The sequence below is a fragment of the Poecilia reticulata genome, chromosome 11 (assembly GCF_904066995.2).
Source record: "Poecilia reticulata chromosome 11, P_reticulata-male-v2, whole genome shotgun sequence".
In the NCBI taxonomy this organism is placed as follows: domain Eukaryota; kingdom Metazoa; phylum Chordata; class Actinopteri; order Cyprinodontiformes; family Poeciliidae; genus Poecilia; species Poecilia reticulata.
Genome location: NC_088840.1, coordinates 10246484 through 10274139, shown reverse-complemented (window position 1 = coordinate 10274139; position 27656 = coordinate 10246484). Strand labels below are relative to the sequence as shown.

At 41.4% G+C, this 27656-nt stretch overlaps 3 protein-coding genes and 1 long non-coding RNA gene across 21 annotated transcripts in view; 1 reads left to right on the top strand and 3 right to left on the bottom strand.

Annotated features, from left to right (window-relative positions):
• The window catches only part of LOC103472199 (homeobox protein Hox-A1a), a 31000-nt gene extending 12489 nt beyond the window's left edge, over window positions 1–18511 (bottom strand). The window contains exons 1-2 of the mRNA XM_081612902.1: window positions 12363–18511; window positions 9530–11565 (exon numbers count right to left, since the gene is read on the bottom strand). Coding sequence (XP_081469028.1) covers window positions 11183–11565; window positions 12363–12969 — 990 coding nt within the window. The 5' untranslated portion in view covers window positions 12970–18511 and the 3' untranslated portion in view covers window positions 9530–11182. The remainder of the gene's footprint in view (window positions 1–9529; window positions 11566–12362) is intronic.
• A 101-nt stretch (window positions 18512–18612) lies between these two features.
• Window positions 18613–23099, bottom strand: LOC103472197 (homeobox protein Hox-A2a). The gene is made up of 2 exons (XM_008421646.3): window positions 20342–23099; window positions 18613–19758 (listed from the first exon to the last, which is right to left on the bottom strand). The coding sequence occupies exons 1-2, from the start codon at window positions 20721–20723 to the stop codon at window positions 19037–19039; spliced, it is 1104 nt and encodes a 367-aa protein (XP_008419868.1). The 5' UTR covers window positions 20724–23099; the 3' UTR covers window positions 18613–19036.
• On the top strand, window positions 23096–25100 carry LOC103472193 (uncharacterized). Its single transcript, XR_534820.2, has 2 exons — window positions 23096–23456; window positions 24517–25100. It is a non-coding gene; the product is annotated as an uncharacterized LOC103472193 (long non-coding RNA).
• Window positions 25061–27656, bottom strand: part of hoxa3a (homeobox A3a) — a 33769-nt gene continuing 31173 nt past the window's right edge. For all 18 annotated transcript variants that reach the window (XM_081612886.1, XM_081612888.1, XM_081612894.1 and 15 more), the window contains one exon: window positions 25061–26760. In XM_081612886.1, the coding sequence (XP_081469012.1) occupies window positions 25949–26760 (812 nt within the window). In that variant the 3' untranslated portion in view covers window positions 25061–25948. The remainder of the gene's footprint in view (window positions 26761–27656) is intronic.

The following is a 27656-nucleotide window of genomic DNA, read 5'->3' as shown; positions in this document are numbered from 1 at the left end:
TCAGTAAAAACCACTGGAGCCTAACAATCTTTTTTTGTTCTTTTTTTTTTTTATGGACTCATATCCAATAACTCATATCCAATAGCAACTTCTGCTGGGTTTCACAATGGAACTTGAACGTAGGTAAATTTGGGTTGATTCCCAGATCAAAGTTCCGAATGCTCCCCAGTCGAGACGGGTGGCACAATAGAAATCCAAATAGTTTCAGCCGTTTGACTTCTTGACATCAGACTGCGCAACAGCAACACTGAAACTGCACCCCATCGTCATGCATACACAAATACACTTCAGTGGCTAAATGCCATTCCAGTATCTAACACTGCCTGCTGGAATATTGCTCTGACTTGCGTTAACTCACCTTTTGGGGGAGGTTAGGCAGCCGCACTGGGTGTGGGGGGCAGGGGGGTAGGTATCGGCAAAACAGCGATGAGCTTTAGCATGCATGTCAGGGCTGGGGAATGCTTTCTGAGCCAAATGCCAGTCTATAGATCGCTGAGGGGACTAAAGATCACATCATCGTCCAGCCGGGCGTAGGTGACACTGGACAGCGGACGAGAGAGAGGATGGACCGAATGATCCCTGCCAGGGTGAGGCATTATAGACAGCCGCTGTCATTACAGGCCAAACATGCACTAGTTTGAGAGCGCAAATGTAAACACACCCACGGGGTAACACACACACACACACAGACACGAGCTGTGACAACGGTGATATAGACAAGGGCTGTCATTAGAGGAGTCTCTGTGGAGCTCAAATGATAACGAGTGGAGGGGGAGGATGAGCAAAGGGGGATGCAGAGAAGGGTGACTGGCCAGCTGTCTGCTGGGAGAGCCGGTGGTGTTGGAGAGGTCATCTCACTGTAAGAGCCCTTAAAACAGGTGACCCAATAAAACCACATTCCCTCTTTGTCGGTCAACTGTCTTCGAGAGAACTGCCTCCTTTAAACAGAATCAAAGGACTTTTTTTTGTGTACACAACACGGAACTCTAATTTGAAGTGATTGTTTCTGACACTATTTAGAAAGGTCATATATCAAAACTTCAAATGAGTCTTCACGAGAACAGATGGTTAAACACGCAGACAAGAAGCTACTTTGATAATGAAAGACTGAACAGGAGTAATTTAAGAGAACAGTTTGATTCTTTTTTTTATCCATGGCTATGTGAAGTAATTATTTAGTAATCTTTTCAGTTGCCCGTAATTTTTATTTATTTTTTTTAACCAAAGTAATCAAATAATACTGCAAGAAAATATAGAAATCTTCATACCAGCTAGGCATTTGGATTAGGTATCCTATCATGGTTTCATGCCACCAATGTGCTTGTGTGGTGAATTTGTAACATTAGATACCATTTAAGTGATTGGAAGACCTGAATTAAATTATTTGGATGGAGGAGCAAATGCGCTTTCAGTGCATCATATTCGGATAAGCTACACTATAAAAAGTTACAGCTTTTTGCAGAATAGCTGCAGAAGGAGGCACTCTTCCACGATTACGTTCATGTAAGAACTGCCTCCAGTAAGAGGGAGTGTTCTCTGAAAGTCAAAGTTCTTTGGATTGCTCACCTTAATTTTGCACAGTGAGATATTGATGTTCAAATAAAGTTGTGAAAAGTGCATTAAATAATAAGACAAAGTTGACATCAAATTATTCAAACAGTGTTTTCAAAAGTAGCAAGAATAATAAGGACTTGAGAAATTTAATCTCAGCTCAATTCCTTTGACATATATTCTCATTAATACGACACAAAACCCTGTGCATAAAGCTCAAGATAAACAAGAAGTCATCCAAATACAGTAAATCATACACTTTAACTTCAGATCAATTTGTCGGGCTAAGCTCCATGTTTTGAGTGCTGCAGATTTGAATCTAAACCGCTCTTTGCCCTAAGGGGACAGAGAGCACATCAGTGCATAGTTTCACTCCAGCTCTCTGACTCCCACTGTGTAATGTGCTGCAGGCTCTGTACAAACCAGAGGCTTTGAGTTACAATATGCTAAACATCTGTCACTAAAACATCTCTTTCATTTTCCACTCTACAACAAGCAGCTGTTTTTACACTGGAGCAAGGCGGTCTGCCTCATAATGTTTGAACCGCAAAAAAACACAAATCACGTTACATCTTAAAATATTATCCAGCAAGTGCAGGGTTTTTTGGGTGATGTTACTCAAGATGTCTAAATCCTCGATGGGATCCGATCTGCTTTCACGTGTCAGAAACCATCAAACAGACCTGAGCACTCCGGCTTGTCAGCTAACACACAAATTGTTCCCTAATCCCCGCAGATTTTGTTTCCAATGCTCCTCCTGTCACAGCACACGTGAGCGCCATTTCTCTTCTTATGAGAGTTACTGGCAGGTGGTTCTCAGGTAATAATGGTGTCAGGCGAGATCAAACGCCACAAAACAATGGTCGCCGGTCCCCGCGAGCAGAATCTGCAGCTCACATCGTCTGCAAACTCCACCTGACACGAAAGTGTTTGACTCAAAGTGCTGAAACCCGTCTTGTGCCCTCAAGCAGTGTAGGTGTATATCTGTGTGTGAAAGTGGTTACTGTGGTTGTTTCTCTCTGTGATGTGCCAGCAACTATCTCCTTGGGGCTGTTTTAACATGTACTGTTTAACCTGTCTTCCTATTGACGAGCTCAGCTCTTTGATATCAACAGCCTGGTCCAGGCTCCATTTCCTAATTGACAACGACTGGTGACTCTGTGGCTCAGGCTTTCGGAATATGTTTTTACTCTCCATCTTATTCCCATCTGTTTTGTCCAATTAGAAAATTACATCAAGGTTATCAAAAGCCAAAGCTAAATAAAATATGATGCAAAAGCATTGAGCAGCATCACCATCAAACACCAGACATGAGGCGGTTGGACACTGACCCTAAATATACAGCCAGAGTTACCATGGAATCGCTACTTTCATGGTTCTCAAATGGCTGGTGATAATTGGCCTGCTATTAGTGGTACTCAGGAAATGCTTTGGTATTATTTGCAAAGTGAATTTGATCACATTAACTGTAATGTGGGTCTTAGGACCACCAACAGTTGAAATAATAACCTGTTCAGGCAGTTTTAGCTGGGGTTTGTAAGAAACTTTCAAAAAAAAGTGTAGAGAAAACATTTTGGACAAGTCGTTCTATGAACTGAATTGGACAACAGTAGAACAAGGATTCAAGGATTTTTATCAGTAGTATGCATGTACTCACTTGAATTTCTACATTATATCATATTATTATTTACTACTTTTGTTAAACAGTATGTAAAACAATAAATTTGGCAAATTATTGCTGTAAAAGGCTTCAGTTGTGGCTTTTGCAAGAAATTGCCAAAATCGATTTTTTTGTCACTTTTTCAATTAATACCATGGATATCTGTACACCTGGCATTAGTTTGTTGTAAACGTTCAATTTCACCAACCGTTTCTTCTGACTGCAAGTTAAATGAATCCTTTTGTGTAGTCCAGTCACAGTCCCAACTTAAACATGGGAATCTGACGGCAGCTAAAAATTGGGAAGAAAGCCAGAATGCCATCCAGACTGAAATCCTTGGAGCTTATCGCTAAAGATAAATTCTTAAAATACCAGTGAAGACATGCCAAAGGTCGATGAGCAACTGTAAGAATTGTGTTGGTTCTAAAGATTGTTCTGTTGGTTATTGAGTTTGTTTCTTTATGATTTCTTATAATAATAATAATAATAATAATAATAATAATAATAATAATAATAATAATAATAATAATAATACAGAGTATAAAGGAAAGTCTGATTTGTTATGTTGGAACACTGGTGCCCTCTCATCACAGAAAATTCATGTTATATCCAGGTTCTTAACCAGTTTCTTGAAATAAAAGCATGTTTAAATATAGCTACATATTGTATCCTATGATGTGACACTAACTGCACGGATAATGCAATACTCACTTCTTGTTGCTCAAAATGATTAGCCTCATAATGTATAATCAAATTATTGGATCATTATTCACATTCCATTGGTTTTTGCCCTTTTATTTTTGTTCAATGAATGAAAGCTTCATAGCGTTGGTAATAAAATTTTATTACCTGATTATTACCCCTTAGCTGTTAAGCTATTGGAGTGGTTTAGAATTTAACAAATAAATAGTAGATTTGGTAGAATTCATCTCTTGTGTACAGGAAAAAAAAAGATATTTGTTTTCTTAAGTTTTACCACTTTTGCTTTAGTTGTTGGTCGCCAAGACTTCTTTAAATACAAAACATAAATCGCTACCAGGTCATTATTATTAGAACATATATCTTAAAGTTGCTTGGTCAAATAATGCTGCTTTGCTTAAAATTTTATCTTTCTCCATAACTCAAAACAAAATTTAAATCACACTTGTTTGGATGTGTCCATAAGACAAAGTAAAACTATTTACACACTAAGGTTTCTGATGCCATTTTGAAAGTTTCTACATTTTTCTGGGAATAGGATTTCATTCCCAGGAAATGTGGCTGCTCAAATAACCACATTTTCATCAGACCTGTTACTTTATACGTGCATGCAGCTGCTGTTCTTCCTCTGGATTGCTGCACCAACATGTTAGTACAGAGGTTGAAGAGCGACATGTCAAACACTGAGCGAACCGGTATCTTTCCAAAAATGCAGTTGCGGTTCTGGGCAGACTTTACTGCACCCTTTATGAGCATGAATGTGGTCATAATTTTGAACTTTCAATGAGTTATTCAAAGTTGTTGTTTTTTTTCAGTTGGGAATTGATTTTACAAAATATCATAATTTAAAAAGTCAGTTGCAAATTGACAGTACTCTTTAATTTATTTATTATTTTATATGTTAATATATTTCTGGCATAATTCTTGTTAGCTATTTTACCACTCATCTTTACATGAATCATTGTCCAAAAGTTGATTTACATAATCTTTCAAATGTACTCCTTACAGTTTCAACAGGGTTGAGATTTTAGATGTGGTTAGATCACTGTTGTTTAGAAATTCTTGTCTAAGTTCGTAACTTTCTACCATCTGACACAAACTCTCACCCTGAAATTTACATCTGCTCACATAGACAAGCCAGATGTCTTCAGGTGAAAGGTCTTGTGCTCAGATAAGACAAAGGTCTCATCAGAGACAGTCATTTTGGCTTGTTGGCTGATTTATTCAAGAGGCGAGTTGAAAGAATACTGTACATCATTTTTAAACATGGTGGTGGCAGCATCCAGGGGGAAAGCGGTATCGCATGGAGTGGATGGAATATCATTACCTCAAATCAAGTGCTGAATAGGTAAAACCTTGACCAGGTGCTCCAAAAGTATGTCAAGTTTTCATCAGAACTGGTTTTGGGATGGGCAAAGCTGCTAATGACCTCAACGCTATGAATATCTGGGAAATATGCCTAAAAGTCAGGCGTGTGCCAGGAAACAACTCACTTTTTAAATGAACCTTACCAAGAGAGACCTAATCTTCAGCCAGAATCATCAAGTGGTCCAAAGACAGTCATCCAAATGGTAGTGGAGATGTACATGGATAAGCCATTATGGATAGGAGAAAAACTATTATGAATTCTGAGGTGTATTGTTGAATTTGTACATGAATGAAATGCAGATGGTTTTTTTTGTTTGTTTGTTTTTTGAGTTAGCGACTCAGTACAAATTAGCATGCTGTGTTGTGTGACTATGATATATGGGTCTGACTGTTTTAAGAACAAAACAACCGAAAGAGCAAAAGGTGCGAAATGATAGAGTCGGAATTACCAACACACATTCCTGATCAAAAAAATATATCATGACACTAACCCTATATGACGAATCTTGAGTTTGCTGTAGTTATTTTTCTGTCCCATAGGTCACTTTTATTACTGAAAGTTTTACTTACTAGCTACTGCTAGGACGTTGCTCAGTGGCTCTTTCTGTTCAGACTACACTATGCGAGTAGTTACCTGAATGTGTGTGCCAGTGTACATCTGTCTGTCTCTCAGGTGTTGGTACTCGCATTAGTTAGAAAAAATATCAACAAAGGATTCTTGGAAACTGGGGAGGCCTACACAAAGAGCATCCAGGCTCCTTTCAGTGTCACCCGATCTCTTGTGTGTTTGGACGTGTATGTATGGCTAGATAAGTGTGTGTGCGCGTGTAGTTGGGAGTGTGGGGGGGGGTTCTTTCTTTAGGGTTTGAGGGCGCCTCATTGGCTCCAACGCCAGGGTCAACTGGAGGTCAGGACATGTGTGATGGATGGACCCTGTGTCTGTAGACCACTATCCAGCCTACATGCTCCTCCTGTGGGCCTCTAACCCATCAAAGTCCCCTGGCTGTGCTCTCCTGTTTTCACATTTCTCTGTGTGCCTCCGTTTGGCACCCCGAGTCAGAGTGCCTCACTGAGCCGAGCCGAGCGCAGCACAAAGAAAACCGCAGAGGTGAGTGCTGATGTCAAGATGTGGACTTTCTGCTTTTCCTCCATCCGGTCAACCACATCCCTCTTCCCTTCTTCTCTGTCTGCCACTTTAGCCGGCATGCTTATCCTACCATAGCAGCACACAGCGACTGATTTCATGATGCCATCTCCCTCTCTCTTCCCCTCCCCCCATCACTCTGTCAATCCATCCATTTGCCTCTGTCGCACATCTGTCGATGGAGGAATTCATTTTGTCTGCCAATCACGCCAAGGGAGTGGTCAGTTTGAGCAGATGTGCCAATACCTGGACCAGCATGATGAGTGGCTTCTGTCTGTCCACATCACTGCCTCACTGGGTTTCCACCTCTCTCTGTTTGAACTGTGCAGTCAGTAAAAGACTCGGAAAGAAATTTCTGAGAGAAGAAAGTGTTTGACCCTTAGACTCTTTTTACAGAGCTGTATATGTGCAGAAAATAAACCTTATTTGCAAACCCAGTTCTAACCTGTACACGGAACCACACAAATATTTCTTGCTGCTTATTTACCACGCAATATTTCAGACTGACAATGAAGAAATGGGACTATTCCTCTTCAACTATTATGCAAACGTAATTGACATAGAGGTAAGATGGGATTTATGTGAAAAGTTCAATCCAAATCCAATTTTTAAGACAGATCATGATCTTACTTTGTCAGTCTTCTGTATAATTAGTACAGCACACACAGACACAGAATTACAGAAAAAAAAAAAAAAAAACTGGCATCCAAAGCTTGAAACACCTGATTCCACAAAATCAAAAAGCCCTTTGACATTCTTTTTCTACAACGTTCAATGCATGTGTGTGGACATAAAAGACATCATCCTCTTCTACTTGAAACTGTTTCTATTACTTCATCAAAAAAATATTTTGCACATGTTACTGCCTGCCTTAGTGTGTGGGCTCTGGTTTAAATAGCTGTTTGCTCTCAGGTTCTTTTTCATTAATGGCTCTTTCCATGTCATACCTTTGCGGGAAGAGACAAATCCAATTATTATAATGTGTCCAGTTTTTAATGAGAATTTTTATTTGATGTCAATCTAAAAGGAAGCTTGATGTCATTCTTGTGAAGGAGGCGCCCTTTTTTTGGTCCATAGCTAAACTGAGAAACGCTCTGAGAAAGGAACTCTTTTAAAGCGAATACAATTACTTCCATATTTCTGGAACATACAAGAAAATGCAAATAAAAGTAAAACTTTGTTTTTACAACAGGTTAATTACTGCTAAATAAACACATTAGATAGATAGATAGATAGATAGATAGATAGATAGATAGATAGATAGATAGATAGATAGATAGATAGATAGATAGATAGATAGATAGATAGATAGATAGATAGATAGATAGATAGATAGATAGATAGATAGATAGATATTTTAGCAATTTTTTAAAATAAGATTATGAATTATTCGATTGGAAGAATCTACTTTAACATTTGAACAATAAAATTATGAATGCATATAGAAATAAGTATATCTTTTAGAAGCAGTTATCATTAAGTTATTGATTGATAAAATAATCAGATGTTAAATTTATGCTGACTGGAAACATATTCATGAGCGGCTTTGTCGGAAAATATACTTCATTGCAAAAAAATTAAATAAAATTATTATTATTATTATTATTATTATTATTATTATTATTATTATTATTATTATTATTATTATTATTTCGGGGTGTTTCCTAACTCAAATACCTGAAACCCGACGAGCCTAAACTTTGCCAGATCGTGTGAAACTTAATATTTCGTATTCCATCGTAATGCTTTAAACATTTACTGCTCCGTACCAGCGTCTAAATGGTTTGAGTTAAGCATCTGTCATCGTCCATGTTTATCTCTGGGCCTTAATAGAAACCATCAGGATCGTCGGGAAGTCCTCTGACGTGACACCTTTCCTTTTTCTGTCATTTGTATTGGTTTGCTAATTATTTTTACTTCGGAGATTCGTTTAAAACCGGCCGTCCAAGCCTGGTTTGTTTGCGCTGTGCCGGGTGTATAAACTCTAGTTTAGGTTTGAGGGGGTTAGGATGGTGCTGTGACAACAAACTGAAGCCGTGACCGAAGATTGACCCTGAATGCACGGCCTTTTCTTTTGAGAATCAGCTGGGTTTCACTCAGAGGGGATCCTGTAGCGCACACTAGCTGCAGGGGGGGACATAAGAGTGGCTGCAGCTCTTAAAGCAGGGTGCGCAGGGTCCCATAAAGGGAATGGGAATTGTTAAAAATCACATGTAGAGTCTTTTTCCATTTCATTTATACCAAACAAAGTTGCACATCTGCCGTGAAACTGACCCGTAATTACATCTTGTTGCATTTAAGTGGTGTAATATGGTGTCTTTTAAATTAACATAAATTGAATTTCTGATCAATTGATGTAGTAGTAGTAGTAGTAATAATAATAATAATAATAATAATAATAATAATAATAATAATAATAATAATAATAATAATAATTTGACCTACTTAAATATTCATGTTTAAAATTGTAACTATGTCATTTTCGATAAATATTAGCAAATTTGTATATTTAAGGGACCTTTACAACGAATTCAATTAAATAATTTTAGAAAATGTCACATTTTTATTCAATTCAAAACGGCAACAAAGATAGACTGAATCGATGAATTTGGTTATGAGTATAATAGCTTTTTTTAAACAAACCATAATTAGTAATTGCTTTATTTTTTTCTGCATAGTATTTATTAAAATATTTATTTTGTAATCTGAAATTGTGCTCAGATTTAGCCACGGGCTGCATAGGTCTAATAGTTTGCGTCTATGCATCTTTCAGGGTTATACTATGTTTAAAAATTGCATATTTGGTTTCTTTTGAGAAACAGGACAGACAGTAAACCCGCTGTATGTTACACGTTTTCAGTTAATCGCAGTGTTCAAAGAGGCCATGTAAACAAAACGGACTCTCACCTTGAGCAACAAGTGTGTGTACACTAAACTATTTATATAAAACAAATAAAAATAAGGGCGTCTACAGTTATCAAATAACCTTGCCATCGTCCAAAACGACACACGTTCTTCCCAATATAATAAACGCGCTCTGACATAACCAGGCGTGCCTTTGATCAATTAATTGCGCAAAAAAGAGCGGCTTAACTTACTCGACTTACCCAAGTGTGGAGTTGAATTGGACTGAGGCTGTCTGTGCCAGAGACTCTCTACAGCTCAAATACAGCCGCTTCTGCAGGTGGATCCAAGGTAAAGGTGAACTGCGCTCATTAATCACGCTTCTTTCACGGGCTTTTTGTCCTTTTAAGGCAAAATGGACGCGCATCCTGCACACCAGGAATTAAAACAACAACACAAAGCCGCGAAGCTGTTCTTTTTCCCAGGGTGTCGAATATACCGACTTTTTTTTTTCTTTTCTCACAGGTCATCTCCTTGAAAATTATGTTGTAAACCAGAGAGAACGACTATTGTTAAAGGAAGTTTGCACTCTTTCTTTCATGTTTTGGTATAGGTGTAAGTTTTCACAGTTTATCTTGTCGTTAGGTTGGCATGATGACACCCTCGTGTAACTTGGTGAACTTAAGAAGCTGAACTGACACTGTGACATCAGTCAATAGCCGTAACCTCGATGTTTCAATCAATATATTTGTGTCCCCTCAGTAAGCCGGGAGCTCGATAAGGTTGCCATCATAGAAGACGCTGACATCCTCGCTCTCGGATAAACATGCCTTTATTATGCCAATAACTGTTTACTCCAGGGACGGGAGCGCGCCAGGCCGCATACATTGACAGGACCGGACGGGCGAATAGACACGTGGAGTTTCTGTAATTTCTTTTCTATCCTTTTTTTGTGACTTATTGCTTTTAAATATATGTCAGTCGGATTTAGATTCGATAGACTGCTTAGATAGCTTTAAGTCACCCATGTTACGCTACATCATTCCAAATATCTACCCCGCAGGAGACAAAAAAAAAGTGAAACAGAGGAAAAGATTTATATTTAAACGTACTTTAATACACATAATTGACCCGTAAACGCCTCTCTGGACAAAACACTTTACATTCGTCCCACTTGATTAAATGGAATAGCAGATAAAAGCCTTTCACAGCCCTGAAGGACCGGCTCCGCAACTGATAAAACTCAGCGCCCCACTGGTGATATATGAAGGCTTTACATACCATGCAAATCCCATACAGTACATTCAAACAGTCGACACACACACACACACACACACACACACACACACACACACACACACACACACACACACACACACACACACACACACACACACACACACACACACACACACGCTCCCGCGTACAGACAAAATAAAAGACAGAGGTGACAGCGATTAAACAGCTACTGTAACTATTCATTCACTAACGATAAATAAACGAGGTCATCTCGTTGATTGCGTGATGCCTCATTAACAGCGTCGCCTGTTGCCCGTGGCGCACTTTTTTTTTTTTTTTTTTTTTTTTTGAGGTATTTGCTTGTGTGTCTGTGCAGATTTGTTTCTTTATCTTTATATAAAGCAGCACTGGGTCAGGGTATAGGGCATGGGGGTGGCAGTCAATGGAAAGCCACATTTTCAGCAAATAAACACATTTCAAATCATGACTGGACAATAGTGCTTCGTGCAGACACGTTAGTGATTATACAACAACTCTAAAACCTTTAAGCCATTGTCCATGTTATTGGGGAAAATGTCCCAAACGTCTACAAATGTACACACGAATATCATTCACGACAATCTTTAACTTTGGTGGTCAGACTCCTCACGTGGCCTAAAGAGGTAAAGAGTTGCTCCTCAGTTGGAGGCGTAAGTGTCAGTGCCCGTGGAAGAGACGGTGGAAGATGAGGGGGAGGGAGTAGAGGGGGACGATGAGGTCGACCTCTCAGATGCTGCATCGTCCATTTTCTCCGGGATGATCTCCTCCCGTTCTGCGGGGGGAGCTTTGGCCGGCAGCAGCCCCTCCTTCTCACGCTTTTTCTGCTTCATCCTCCGGTTCTGGAACCAGATTTTTACCTGAGTCTCGTTCAGCTGAAGCGCGGCCGCGATCTCTACGCGGCGCGCCCGCGTCAGATACTTGTTGAAGTGAAACTCCTTTTCCAGTTCTGTAAGCTGCTTGGTGGTGAAGTTGGTCCGGACTGTGTTCGGCTGTCCTGCGTAACCGTATTCCCCGGATCGTCCTGCAGACAGAAGTGAAGGCTTTATTCTGTTTTCTTTTTAGTACCATAAAACAGTTACAATGCCCCCCCATCCCCCAATAAAACCAGTCTTGTTTTAAGCATCTGGAATCACTTTTACGCACCAGAAAATTGATGGCTTCTCTTGCGCAAAAAATGAGCTCTGGTATTCTAATCAATGTATGCCATTGTGTCCTCTTAAAGATTTAAAGTTGTAAATTTGAAAGTGATAAAAATTCCTTTGGCATTTATTTATCTGAGCGCTGGGAAGAACACATAGATGTCAATATTGACCTACAACCTTATACTTAAGCAGCTTAAAACCAAGCAAACTTGTTGGCAGTTTCCTTCAAACATCGATGTTTATGGACGTCTTTTGATGTACGTTTAAGTTTAGCTAGTCCTTGTCTTCATTTAGCCCAAAAACATGCTGCAAGATTTTTTTTTTATTTTTAGCCAATACGTCCTGCCCAAAATTACAAAAATGTCAAGCATAATTACCATATTCGATCAATAAACATCAATAAACATCCATAGAGTCGTTTCACTTATGTAGTGAGAAAATGCTCACCATTGTAACAGGATTTGGAACATCTTTTGACTTTTGAACATCTCAGGCCCTTTTACAGAACTGTGTAAATACCAATACATGAATCTTTCTCTTTAAGTCTTCATTTTCGTTTTTCAACTTTATGTTGACAAAGTTTAGAGCGAAAGCGATGTCATCGTTTCTAGGTCTGATTAAATGTCGTCGTTATGTATCCTTTCTGCTCTTAAGGTACATTTTTTTCCCCACTCACCTGTTTTTGGTGGATTCCTCTTGACCTTCATCCAGTCGAAAGTCTGTGCAGAGGAGGCGCCCTCCGACAGAGGTGAGCAACAAGCCTCCAGGTGAGCTGCGTGGAGAGGTGACATGGGGTTTGAGCCACCAGGGTAAGGGGGCGCTTGCTCGTGTCCGCCTCCGTAGGCGGCGTGGCTATACTGCAGCTGGCCCAGTGGGGTGGCACTGTAACCGTGGCGGTGCTGAGGAACCATGGAGGAGGGTAAGTTACCCGAAAACATCAATGGACCGCACTGGGGAAACGCAGCTCCAGAGTCCACTTCCTGGTTCAAAGTGTAGTGGTTATATGTTGCGCAAAAACTTTGGGGCCCATAGCTGGAGCTGCAGGCCGGGTGGGCTCCGTAGGAGAGACCCAAAGTGTTTGCAGAAGACTGGTAAGACGCCGGCTGATGGGGGAGGCTGTCAGGAGAAGTCCTGTTTGCCATGAAGTGCTCATCCGCCCCACAGCTGTTGACAGCAGCCCCGCAGGACTGGAAAGCTGTAATCCCGTGGTCCGAGTGGAAAGCCCTGATGGAGCATGAGCTACCTTCTCCGCTCATCACCGAGTAGTCTAAGAAGCTGCTCATTGTGGCATCGCTCTCCGAGGGGCTGAGGGACCGTCCTCTCCAACAAACGCCCTCTAACCCACCCTTGCCCAAAGTGACCGTGCCAACCTTTACCTATACTCTATCCTTATCAGTGTTGGAAGGAGGGGGCGCGCACTGACCGATATCAATGAACGGCTGCCGTCACGTGGCTACAGGTCAGCCAGTGAGGCACTTGTCCTTATCCCCTATAGGACGGTGACAGATTGGTGTTTGAGAGGCTATTTAAATTCCGAGCGCTCGTCGATCAAGGTGACGCGCGACGCCGCTAATGTATTGGCCGAGCAAACAATGAGCTAGGAGGCAGACGGAGGTGGACAGTCCCGGGGTCGCATGCGGGGAGCAGGGCTGCTGCAAGCAACCCCGCTGCGCGCTCCTGCACCGGTGGAGAGATTAACTTTTCATCCTCTGCTACCTCACCGTGAGGACGGCCCTGCACTCTGACCCCCAGGTAGCCTATTTTTGGATTAGAGCGTGTGAGGCTGTGCGTGTGTCCTGCTCGAGTGTAACAGCGGCGTTGTCACATGCCGTCAGTCGCTCTTGGATAGATGGCCAAGTGTGCGTGTCCCTCTGTGTGTCTGTGTGTGTGCGTGTGCGTAACGTTGCCGCGGGGTATATGTGGGCTATTAATGTCTCATTCCGATGCGAAATGTTTCACGCTTGAACATTATGGGATTTTACTCTGCAAATATTGTCACAGTGTGACAGTAAGGAAGAAGCAAGAACATTGCCTTCCCAGTACAGACTGAAATGAGCAACATTTCCCTTTCTATATTTTTTCTTTTCTTTCATTTTTCGTTTCTTTTCTTCTTTTGTTATGACCTGTTAAATGTATCATTAGAAGATTTAGAGGGGCAATTATTTTCGCCTTTACCCGTCATTTTGCAGCTGGTTTTTTTTGTTCTTTTTTTTGCAGGTATGTAAAGGAGCTGGAACTGGTTCATGTATCAGTACGTGACCCCTTGCTTCGTACCTTCTCTGACAACCAATCATTACTTGTGTTATTTTTTTAATCATTCAGTCATCTCTGCGGTAAGGTCATGCGTTTACAACTACTCCAATTAGTACATTCTATTAGCAGGAGGAGAGAACAGGATGAGATATGAAATCGTCAGATATCAGGCTATATGGCACATTTTATGAAAAAGTGGAAAGTTTAAAATTGTATATCTGTTTTTTCTCAGTAATTAAAAAAAAACACTTGAGTAATGTACAGATGTAGCCTGGTTTGTTTACGGTACAGACCAAAAGTATGTTGGAATGAAATGGCATTGCATTGGTACAAAATGGGAGCATCATTGTCAAGGAATCTGTGTTTGCCTGTTGTACACTCCACCTCATGTGGCAGCAAGAGCGTCTCCAGAACTTTCTCAGACCAGATATTAACCAATGAGGATATTAGTGTGGGGAAACAAAAACCAGAAGTCATATCAAGACAATGTTATCGTTTTATCCATATCTTTATTTTTAGTGAAGTCTTGAGGAAAGGGAGGCAGAGAACCTTCAGGAAGAGGCTCAAATAAATAAATAAATAAATAAATAAATAAATAAATAAATAAATAAATAAATAAATAAATCTATTGATACATCTATTGTCTAACCGCTTATTTTTGCAGGGAGGGGATCAAGGGGAAATTGTTGCCAGCAGTATTTGGGTGAGGAACAGAGTTTCTGGTCCATCACAGGGCAACACAGAGACACACAGGGCAAACAGCCATAGAGTCGCACTTAAAATACCAATTGACCTAAGAGTCACCTGTTTGGACTCTGGAGAAATCCTTAGCACTCGTAAAAAATCCACACAGCCACACTGTGAACATGAAAACTCCATCCACAAAGAGCCTAGGCTGCGATTTGAACTCAAAACTTTCTTACTGCAACGTCACAATGCCAACTGTGCCACAGTGCAAATTTCAAATGTATAAGTAATAAAAATATTTACAACTCACAGAGGCTTCCTTTCTCTTAATATAGAGTGTATTTAAGACTATCAGCCCTGGTTGGTGGAGGGGGATGGGAGCAGATTTACAGGAGTGACCAACCTCACGCCACCAACTATCACATAACATTCTCCATTCTGTGCATGTAGTTTTACTTATTGATGCAAGACAACAATCTGTATGCTTCAAAGTTAGGCAAGCTTCTCAACACTATCCTATACAGAAGAGCATGCACACAAAGTGCATTTCACATCACATCAGGTTAATAATCAATAAATAATAATGAATATATAGTGGAGTCCATCATTTCTCTGACTTATTAAATTGGGTGTTCAAATGTCAGGGAAGAAGCGCAAACAAATCTTATTTGTTACGTTTTATATAAATTGTCACTCCAGGACAGACAGAGGAAGCGGATATGGTTAAATTAGCAACACTGAACTGTAACTACAAACAACAAATATTTTACATACATGTCCGTTTTTAGTATACTGATTAGATTCAAATTTTAAACTGAAACAACTTACTTATATTTTTTTAAATATACTCTTTAGGAACATTTTAATCCGTTTAAAGTGTAAGCTGGCACTTAACAATAACAACAAATTCAATTCTATGATTTCTATGTAGTACACAAGAATATTGATTTATTATTATTATTTTAACTTAACTTCAAATTTAATTGTAACAAAAATACCAATAATAAAAACTCTGGCCATTCTTCTAAGGCTTTTGTCTTGGTTTGAAGTTAATAGTGGCCCCGGGCCCCGTACAAAATCTTTTAGAGACGCCCCTGTCATGGTGTTTGCTTAAATCTCCTGTCCTGTACATGTAGTTTCACGCCACACGACACACACACACACACCAAACTATTTGCACTAAACTGGTGGTTGGGTTTTGATTTCATTTCATTCGTGAAATAACGCACAAAAAAACAAACAAAAAAACAAAACAACATACAAACCGCAACTGAATTAGAACGACGTAAATTCCGCCTCGTGTTTGGGTTGTCACAGGTGATGAAGAGGCAAGACAACACATTTACCATTAGGATGATGGGGTATTAATTTTTTCATCTCTAGCAGGTCAGAGGGTCTGCCATCTACTGTGGTTTCACTCCCACATGTATTCATTACGCATGTACGGTGATCAAATGATATAATAATGAGAGGAGGTCTTAAATGCGCCTATGTAGCCTGAGGTGTGAGTGTGGGCTGATTATCCTATTAAGATCATCAAATAAAGCTGCCGGAGAAATGAATGGCCGCAGAAAAGAAGAGGAGTGAGAGAGAGCCTGGAGAGCAGAGAGAGAGAGAGAAAAAGAGAGAGAGAGAGGAAGAGAGAGAGAGAGGGCAGGGGGCGAAAGGGAAGTATGCGTGGGAGACTTGCAGCAGATGCACAACCTCTCACCGAGGAAGGAAAAGAAAGGGGAGGGAGAAGTAAAGGATCTCATGGAGAAGCGAGCGCCCCCAGAGGCCAAGAGAAGCTAGACACCCACAATGATGCTGATGGAGTTCCCCTCGGACCACTGAACCGCACGTTGACGTATTTTCGTGATTGTAGGCCTCCTTCTTTATTCAGTCTGAAAAATATGTTTAAAAACTGACTTTTCTAAAGGTCTCAGCTTCAAATTGAGCCCTATCAAAGAAGTCGAGCTTGGCTAACCTATTACGTCATCGTGAAAAATATGCTCAAATTATCTTTTTTTAGGCCTTCGCTTCAAATATAGTCTTATGTAAAAGAGTCAGGCTTGGTTAGCCCATTACACAAACCAACCTCAACAACTGTTTGAACACATCAAGGTGTCAATAAACATTTCTTGTGGGTTTTGATTCAGTATGCGTAGCTTTCTGACTAAAGTGCATCAAGTTATTTGTAATGAGACCAACATTTTAATTCTCTTATTTTCTTTTGCGGTTTTTTTTTTTTTTTTAAATTGCTGCAGCTACTCTCTGTTGAACAGAGATTACCTTTTTAAGTCTTTAAGAGTTTAGATTTCGATAGGGGAAATGTGACATCACCATAAAATAAAAATGAAAATAAAGTGAAATTTGTTTGAAACTTCCCATCAGCGGGGAGGGGTGGAAAAAGCGCACTGGGTTCAGTTCCCCTCCACTCCCACCATTCCCCCCCCTCCCTCTTTTCTCTGTCTCCTCCAGCTGCCTCTGCAGTGAGTGGGCGAAGGCTCCTGCCTCACTATGCTCGTGGAAAGAAGCAGCTTCACCACATGCAGGAACCTCGGAAGGCTTTTCACGGCTCTTTGTGTGAGCTGCAGGAGCACAGAAAAGGCGCGCTGTCTCGGAATGATTTGGTTAAAACGGCCTCCACCAGGGTTAGTCGGAGAAACAGGGGAGGGGGAAAAAAACGTTGAATTTACTTTTTAGCCCCACTTCATGCCTCCTCCCAATCCTCATCCTACACCCCATCTGCACACACGCAGATACATATAACTCTTCTCAACTCTTCGCCCAATAATAAAATGCACAGAAGGAGTTGCTTAGCTTTCAGATTTTTCAGTAAAAAGTTCGAGCTGATGTGCCAAAGTTTTTAAATTGATCAATTGCAACTGGTGGCTTTTAACATCTGGCTCAAATGTGTTGTATTGACTTAATATATGTAGGAAAACCCCATTCCTGACGAGGAGTCACGTTGAATAAGATTAGAAATAATCCTTCATTGAATAGGAGGCTTTAAGGAGCAGCTGAAACATACGAACATCCAGTAATGTGGTAAAATCCCCCAAACACGCCTAATTTCCTGTTAAACAAGCTTAGACAATAATCTCTACTTGAGAAAGCTTTTCTTCGGAGTGAATTTGATAAATGTTCAATATTCCGAAAGGAGTCTGGCTTAAGTTTGAGCGCAGCCTCTTAATCCGGAACCGGCTGCTACTGCCGCTGCTGCTACTGCTGTCTCTGAGCCATGAGCCGTGTTCAAACAAGCTATAAAAATGAATTATTGCCAAACGCATGCAGTGACTCGGCCCCCTTTTAAGTTTTAGGAGTCCCGTATGAAAACGTAAGTGGGTGTTTTTTATTATTTGTTCACATTACGCGACAATTGCTCTCCTTAACGTCCGTCTCTTTCATGCCACGGGGGTGATTTATGAGCTCCTGAAGGCAAACATGGCTCCGGTTATTTGCCTGCAACTTGTACTCAGTGTTAACAGCTAAGATCTCCGCAGGAAATTTTATTTTTATTTATTTTTTATTTTTTTGGTCCTTTAAAAGAAATTAGTTTGGAAGTTAGAAACGTAAATATTGATCTTATAGTTCTCACATTTCTTTGCACGTTTAAGTTGAGGTATTTTGATATAAACAAATAAACCTGTTTTGCATACATTTTTAGTAGTTGTTTTATTCTTCATTTTGTTTTATATGTATTCTAGGTCTGGTTTGAAAATTACTTAAATAACTGCGTTCTATAAATGATTAGAGGGTGGAGTTATTTATTTATCCATTGATGATTAAAAACTTTTTTCTAAATTCTTTGTTTCATTCAAACAAGTGTTCCGTTGAGAAATGAATGCAAATCAATAATTTATATTCATTACCAACCTGTTGTTGATTTACATAGCCTCTTACTGTCGCTTCTGATTAAATGTTTCTTATAGGAAACAAGGAAACGAAAAAAAAGAGTTCACTCTAGAAATGTTAAAAAGAAAAGAGTCAAACACAAGCAGAAGGATTGTAGCAAGTTAGTTTGTATTCTAACAAAAATATCCAAGAAAACTATACAAAAATAAAAAACGACCCGGTTCCGTATTGACCTAACACTGTTAGATTACTTTCTCTCTCTCTCTCACACACACACACACACACACTCACACTTTCCCTCTTACACCCACACACTTGTAATTTCTATTCCAAGTGATCAAGTTGTTATGGTAATTAAGCTATAAGCAGAGCTATTTCAGTGATTTAGTTCCGTCCTTACCTTGCATTAATCGTCAAGTCAAATATCAAGAGAATAAATGTCGCACAAACAAACAATATGAATTAATGCCTTCGTAGCCTGATTTCATACACACATTCTCTCTCTCTCTTTCTCCTACACACACACACACACATACAGGGAAAATGTGAAGGATTTTTTTGTTTGTTTCTGAGTTAATAGTTCAGATGCTGCAGGTCGATTGTGGTCAGAGACTCCGAGAAAAAATAGAAAGTGTCCGCGGAAATGTCCACGGGGCTATCCAGAGACTCCGACAAGCTCGGCGAGGCTGTGTCCGAGAGCTGTAGGCAGGAATCCGAGGAGAAAGGCTGAAAGTCGTGCAAAGAAACATCCAGGGCTGAGGGGCTGTCGCCATTGTCCGGTCCAGATGCCGATCCGGGGCCCATTGTTGACATACAGCCCGGAACAGTGGGTGACGGGTTGGGAAAATGTTTCAGATTTTTGTCATAGCTTGCCGCCTCTCCATTATTGTGAAGCTGCTGCTGCTGCTGCGGCTGCTGCTGTGTGTTGTTCTGAAAGGAGCAGGTATCTCTCTCCAGGAGGGGCCCACTCTGCTCGTACAGCAGGCCGCTCCCCTCCTCGTCCTCCTCGCTGTGGATGCCGTCGTCGGCACCGGGGCCCTTCGCGTCTCCCCCTCCGTGGTTCTCCTTGGTCTGAGTCTGGCGCTTGTGCTTCATGCGCCGGTTCTGGAACCATACCTTGACCTGTCTCTCGGTCAGATCCAGCAGGGCCGCGATCTCCACCCGCCTCGGCCGACACAGATACTTGTTGAAGTGGAACTCCTTCTCCAGCTCCAGCAGCTGCGTGTTGGTGTATGCGGTCCTCAGCCTGCGGGAGCCCCCTCCTCCACCCGCTCCCTCCACGATCTCAGGCGAACCTGAAAAATAAACAGCACGGGGATTCTTTAAAAAAAAAAAAGAAAAAAAAAAGCAGGATACAACAATTGCATAATCCCGCTGCCAGTAAATATAACGTTATTGAGTTTTACATGAAGCAAAATGGCCGCTGGAGCTGTTAACCTGCCCATTTTACCCAAACATGATGTCTGTATTGATATAAACTCCTCACTTGATTCTTTTAGGGAATAAAATAGGTGCCTTCATGTGCGTAAAGCTCTCTAAAACAGTGCGGTCCATCCTGGTGTGGGAGTCTAATGAATGCTCCAGCTGCCCTCCTCGGCAAAGGCACTCCATCACTCTTCATTACTGTCACACATCAAAACTCTGCCTCGCCGAGGGGAATAAATCATCTTACATCACCAAACTTTACCCAAACTTTACCCCCCACGCTTCACACTCATATTCATTCACCGGAATAAAGCTATACTCAGGCATATGTTGTTGTTTTTGTGTGGTTGTTGTTTTTATATCCGCATTTAATGTCTTCCCTAGAAGGGGGCCCGGGTGGCTCCAAATGCAGCAACAGATAGTGAAGGCATTGTCGTTTTAGGATTCACCCACCTTTCGGGGAGAAGCACACGGGTCCGTTGGAGATGGTGGTGGCGGCGGTAGCGGCGGTGGTGGAGTTCGGCAGCTGGTGGTTCCTCTTGGAGGCTTTCTTCTCCCGCATCCACGGGTACTCCGGGGGTAAGGAGGCGGTAGGCAGCGGGCTGCAGCCATCGGGGCTGTGTCTGGGCCGACCGTGCCGCGGATGGCTGCCCGGGTTCAGGCTGGGGATGGTCTGTTCGAAGGGAGGAGGAATCAGTGTCGGGCGTGAAAGCGTCGAGCTCTTGATTGATGAACTTTGAAATGAATCAGCGACAGGGGGGAAAGATGTCAGGCACTCAGCAAGCGACGGCTGACTATTGATAAAACCGCTCTCTCGCTCGAATTCGTAATTCATCTCCGCTCCCTGAGAGCCGAGGAAAGTTTGCAGCGCCGTATTTTTATAAACGTTGCGGCTCAGTGAGGACGATGAAGAAAGAAAAAAAAAGAAATATATATTTAAAAGAAAAATCCCCTGATGTGTTTTTTTTCTATTTCAGTGATTACGGCCGTATGGGGACCGAGCTACCATTAAACTATAGAATTCATGGAGACAAGGTTGAAATTGGACCGAATTGCCTGTCACATGATTACCTCTGCCCAATGACAATTTGGGGCTTAATCAAAAGAAGCCACTCTCTGCCTGATTGATCCAAAAGGAATAAAAATAAAAAAAAAGAAAAGTCCTCGCTCAGCTGGGCCATGCACGACTGTTTTTATTTACATCTCTGTCCGCTCAGCTCGTCCTCGCCTCGCTCCTCCAGTCCAGTCCACTAAGCCACAAAATGTGTTTTTTAAGAAGCGCCTGACGCTCTCTATTACAGGGAAGGAGACCAGCTCAGGGTGCGCGGATTCGTGCACTCCTCTTTCTCGTATTGTTTGAGGATGTCAGTCGAGAACGCCCCCACCACTCACACACACATACATCACAAAGCACACACACACACAGAGAGAGACACAGACACACATTTCACCCTAGTAGCTCTTCATATTTAAACTCTGGGGGTGAAAAATGAACTTCAAAACTTGAGAGTTTTGTAATCAGAACGCACGTAAGTTGCTAAGCATGAATTAAAGCTGTAAAACTAACAATATCAAAATCACTATGATTTGACAAAACTGACTAATATGGCCATTTATTATGAGAACATCTAAACTTTGTCAAAAAAATGTTTCTCTCTTTCTTTTTTTGGAAAACGTCCAAATTATTCCACTAAGCAAAGTTTCGTTGAATTGTAATTGAGCAAAGTGAGAATGTAGTTGATTTAAACTGGTTCAGGTGAGGGGAAAAGAATACTCACTGATACAAGACTTTCACTTTTCTCAATCTGTCACCATCATTTGATACAAAGACAAATATATAACCCAAATTTAGTTCAAATAGTCAACTTTTTTTTTTCCCCCGGAGCAAAGCTTCGTTTATTAGACATCAGGTCGTGTTGCCTTCCAGTCTAAACAAGACGAAATACGAAAAGACCGCCCACTCCAGGACGTCTGCTGGGCTCTGTTAACTTCAGATTATTTTCTTGGACAATGACCCGGTGGTGTTTAAAAAAGACGAACCTATGTTGTACACTTCTGTTAACACAGTCAAATCTTTACGCCGAGCACATTACCACTAAACAGAAAAATAAAATACATGTCTGCCTTCCATTTCTAGATAGTCCTACACAATGACACTTAGAATCAAAACTATATTGGAAACATGGTTAAATGGCTAAAATAGAGAATGTGTCAACTTGTATCTAAACAACGTGGAAATGTGGTCGAGAAGTGAAAGGTTCTGGGTTATAAATGGTGGAAGTCGTGGACAAATAGATAACAGATGCCATGATTTACCATCTAAACAGCCTAAATATGCAGCTGAAAAGTCAGACGTGAAAAGACGTCTGTTACAGTTAAAATGGTTTTGATTACCTTTTTTTTTAAATAGACAAAAGAAATCTGAAGAATAAGACAATGTTCTGAAAAGTGAAAGACGGACAGAGATGTTTAATTAAATGAGGTTGAAATGTGATGGGGGGGGGGGGGTCAAATGGGCTAACCTAGCCTAAATTAAAAAAAAAATTGTTTATAAAAAAAATAAAATGGATGGAAAACCGATACCTTAAAAATAACTTCGGTTTTCGGCGTATTTCAGGGGCTAAACCAAAACAAGAATGGACAAACCTTAAAAGGCTTTTATAGGGGTGTAGTGTTTGGAGCCATGTGACAGTAGCATTAAGGCACATTTTTCGTTCATTCCACTAAAACGTCGAGCTCATAAACCCGTGATGAAACAGAATCTCTTTTGATGACTCAAAGCAACCACGATTACTGCATTCCTTTAAAAGCAGCGTTGGAAATAGTTTTGTTTTCATGTCAGGAGCGCAAAGCCACAAGGCTGCATAAAGCAAAGATTTATTGGACGGACATTGCCACACTTGCTTGGGGGAGGGAGGGCAGGGGGGGAATGAGCTTCTCAATGTATTTCTATTATCCTTCCTACCTGAAATGGTCATGGAGCAAGCATAAACACTGTTACAATCGACCTTTTTACAACGAAATCTATTTGCCAGCGTTATTATGCTGATGGGAATGCTATTGAGCTGCTCTCTTCCCTTGTTCGTGCTCAGTTTCATATGGCTCTTCTAGAAGAATCTGTAAAAGCCACATTCAGGAAGTTGCTCCCTGTTTATTTTTATTATTCGTCCGGAAGTACGTGGGGTATTTTCGTTCACAAAATATATATCTGTATGTGGCTTATTGAGTAAGAAGAGGGGAAGTGGAGAAGGAGAAGAAGTGGAAGGCCTCTCTCTCAGTTTGTTGCTTATATACCAAACAAAGAGTCCTGGAAGCCTGTGCGCGATCAATCTTACTCGCCAAAAGGTCTGACAGCTCGGTGCCCTCACAACACATTTAAGGCTTCTAACTCTCCCCCGGATCAAATGCAGCCAGGAAGCGCCGAGAAACAGTGGTCACTCAGATTAGAACCGGTTTCTGCTCGCACTGGTAGTCTGTTTGTCGCTGGAGGGATTTTTTTTTTAAGAACAAGGGGAAAAAAGGAATCTGGTCACACAAGATGCGACCATTTCCTCTATAAGAGCCATCGGTGAGTATGTGGTGAAGCTGGCTTCCCCACCTGGCTTTTATCTTTAAATTATTTTTTGTTGTTGTTGTTTTGTTGTTATCTTTTTTTTTCCTTTCTTAAGACTTGCATGTCTGCGAATGGACCTGTAGCGAGTTGCTAAGAGAAGAGACTGATGGCTATTTTGGAATTGCGCGCAGGCTTTGTATCCACGGACAGGAGTGGGTGGCGGCATTTAGGGGAGCCCGTTGCGTCCCACACACTTATCTTTAGAGCAGGAGAGATTTAGGGCGCAGTTTCCTACGAATGCAAAGAGAAAACGCCGTGTGCGCTCAATTTTGAATTTAGACACAATTTATTTGTGCGCTACCTGCGTCTGGCGCATGTGGGTCAAATCGCTGTCCTGCTGCGTAACGCGTGTGCATGTGTGTTTCTGTCTTGGATACAGAAATACTCATAGTTTTGGCCCTTTTTTCCCCCCTCGGTGACACACCATGCTTCAATTGTTCTAGGTTTTCCTGCTAACCATATGTCAGGGCTGGTAATGTTCGTGCCCTCTGATATCAATCATGTTAGGTTGAAAATGAGAGTTGTGTGTGTTGGTTGGGGGGGGGGAGGCAGAAGAAAAAATACATTAACGCGAGCATATATTGTGAGAAATAAACAAAATCCATCAGAGGTTTGTTGTGGGTAAGTATCTTGGCACACAGATTTATTTCGAAGACCTTCTGCATTCAACACATTTGCTCCTGGATTGCGTTTTGTATTGTAATTAAAAAATATATAATAGAATTATTACAAGCAATTAAAAAAACTGAATTATTTGTAATATTTTAGTTTGGCATTTAATTTTGAAGATAAAAATATTTGCAGCCATCTATGTCTAGCACTCGTTTTTCCTCCAGTCGTGATGTGGCCGGTTTTTTCGCATCAAAATCTGCACATTTTCAGGGTCTGATTGAATAAATAAAGTCCTTGATTATTGTACTTTAGACTGCTTCCTATGTGAGCGGCGTTTGACTGGCTTTACACATAGGCGGGATTATTTTTAAACGATTTCTCATTTGGCTTGTTGTCTCCGCAGAACCCTCCACGAAGACCCGGGTGACATTTTTATTATTATGGATGTGCCCACGCAGATGAGAGAGACGCGCCGGGAAAGAGAAGGGGGCCCACCCTCAAGGAGGAGAGAGTAAATAGATCAAATGTTGTTGTTTTTTCTTTTTCTTTTTTTTTTATCTGCGAGTTGTTCTTGTTTTTTTTTTAAATGAGATCTAATGCGAAGCAGTTTTGACTCTTTAAATTATTTTTAAAAATTTCTGGCAGGACTTTAATTTATGAAATTTACTTCTTGTATATAATATATGTAGTTTTAAAAGAGCGGTGATTTGATGCTGCTTTACCTATGAATCCATACCATCGCTGATAATCCACTTTTATTTTTAGATAGATATAACAGCGCTATGTGATAATATAAATGTGAAACTGCTTGCGAATTTTAAAATTAAAACGGGTGAATCTGGTTTTTTTTTTGTTTGTTTGTTTTTTTCATTTCAATGCCTTATTTGTTTCCTCGAACTGGAGCAGCATGGAATGTTTGACATCGAGAAGAAGGAAAAAAATGATGATGTGTTTTGCCTTTTATTCAATAAAGAAACTGCAAACGTGTGTCCTTCTTTCCACCCTTATTGCATGACTGATTGGTTTCTTTTTCATTCGCTGACAAAATTGAAACACCTCCTCGAATAATAATAATAATAATAATAATAATAACAATAATACTAAGAAAGAAACAAATTGGAAAACCTGCAATCTAAGTGACATGGCTGCATATATGGGCCGAACATGGCGCTAGTTTCTCCACCAACCTTCTCCCCTTGCAGACAGAGATGGAGGGGCGTCAAATAATACTATTGGAGTCTGAATAAATAACATTTAAAAAGTCCAATGGAACAAAACAGAAGCAAAAGGGGAGGCTGTGCAAGTTCATGACCCTTTGTTTTAAATGTAATCTCCTCACATTCCCAGCTCCTGGCTCTTAAGGTTCTTTTTGTACACAAGTGCAACAGAATGCAAAAAAAAAAAAAAAAAAACATCATTCTTCAATTGCGGATAAATAAAGACGGACAGTTTCACATTGAAAATGAATAACATGTGTTCATAATACCCTGTTTGAGATTTTAAAAAGACGTTTAAAAAAGGGAAACGATTAAATAATCCTATGGATATGCTATGCCCTTCTTCCTTCCCTCCGTTCGGCTCTATAGACACTCTATGGTACATAAAGGTCTTGGTCTTGGTGAGACAATGACACAATAGAGGAAAATTCAAGCAAGTCGTGATTATTTGTCCTACGCTACTTCACACATGAAACTATAGAGAACACAAACAAACAAACAATAAAAGGCAGAAGGAGAAGGTGGGAGCCATGAGGAGGCGCAGAAACAAAGCAGGGGGGATATGTCTGGAGCTTGGATGAGACAATGGGGCGGAGTGATCCAGGCTCGCGCCGCATGCTACAGATGCGTCAGTTTGGGCGCTTCCTGGATTCTTCCCTGAGAGTAGTGCGGCGTTAGGTCCGTGTACGTCGGCGTCGCATCACACACGCCGTGATGCTGACCGCCGCTGTTGCCCATCGTAATCGCCCCGTTGTACTCCATGCTCGCGGACGGAGGAGGCGGGTGCGGGAGGTGGGTGAGACCGAAAACTGAGGCCCCGGAGCTGGGCACAGAGTCGATGTAGCCTCCGCCGACGTAGACAGGGCTGCCCTGCATGTGCGTGCCATAGTTGCCGTTGCCGTGCAGGGGGTGGTGCGCGTCATAATCGGGCGTGGCCGAGTCCGTCCCAGGGTACCTCTTCTGGGGGTGTGGGCAGCTGTTGAGGGAGTTGCTCAGAGGAGGGGGATATGACGTAGCCATACCGTACGCATTTTGATGAGTTTTATTGTAAGAGGTTGGAGACTGGGACTCGTACGGTACACTGTTAACGAGAGAATGCATAGAGTTGAGGTATCCGCTCCCTCCACCGCCGCCCCCACCGGACGGTGGGCCTGCTGGGCTCCGGGGAGACTGTCCGCCCGGAGACGGCATCATCCCGACGCCCTTCTGATCCTTTTTGTACTTCATCCGTCGGTTTTGGAACCAGATTTTGATCTGTCTCTCCGTGAGGTTAAGCAGGTTGGCCATCTCCACCCTCCTGGGCCTGCACAGGTACCGGTTGAAGTGGAACTCCTTCTCCAGCTCCACGAGCTGCGCGCTGGTGTAAGCTGTCCGGGCCCTCTTTGATGCCGCTGACCCCGGAGGACTCTTGTCTCCTGGGCAACTCTCCACTGTCAGGGAGAAGGAGAAGGAGGGCGTCAATCAGTGATCCATTATAGGCACACGGAGAGAAACACAGACGCGAGACACAGGAGAGTGAGAGTGGGAGCAGAAACTGTGTGACAACACATACACTGATAGTGAAACCCTGCAATCAGGAGGGGCGGTGGTGGTGATAGAGCTCTTTACTAGATAAATATGCCCATTAAAGTACAGTTTTTCATCTCCTAAGATCTGCAGCCAATGTGGAGCAAACATCTCAACATTTTGATAAATCCACCCCCAATGTGGGGGTTATCATCAGGGGACCACAAGACAATTAACAATCAATGTGCCTACATGTGCAATCACTAACCAGAAATGCAATAGCAAAAAACTGGGTCACTATCTGATATGTAACCCTGGTTTCCTACACAAAAACATTTTGACCCTCATGCTGCCCCGAAAGTCACACCGCATAACAGGCGCATAATGCAAGCACAAGCATTTATAGATTCTTCAGGGTGTATAAAACTGCTCATCTTGCCCTCGCAGATAAGCTTTAAGAGGCTAGTACTTGCCTGCAGAATCCTAAGGTCATATCTACTTGCAGTGGCAGCCGGCCAACACTTAATAAATTTCACTACCTGTCTCCTAAACCTGAGGTGGGAGGAATGCAACATGACATAACCTGAGGCGTAATGATATTGCACAGATGAAAGAGAAGTCTGCACACATGAGAAGAAGAAATTGCTGTTAGCTTAGGCTCAGCCAATATGTGAATATGTGCATGCAGGCCCTGTTAGGATCTAGCTTAGTTTGGATTGGTTCTAAATGGTCTGGCGCTCCGAAAAAAAGAAAAAAAACAACTTTTTATACGAGATCCACATGGTTTGAATACAAAATAAAAACAAGTACAAAACAATTC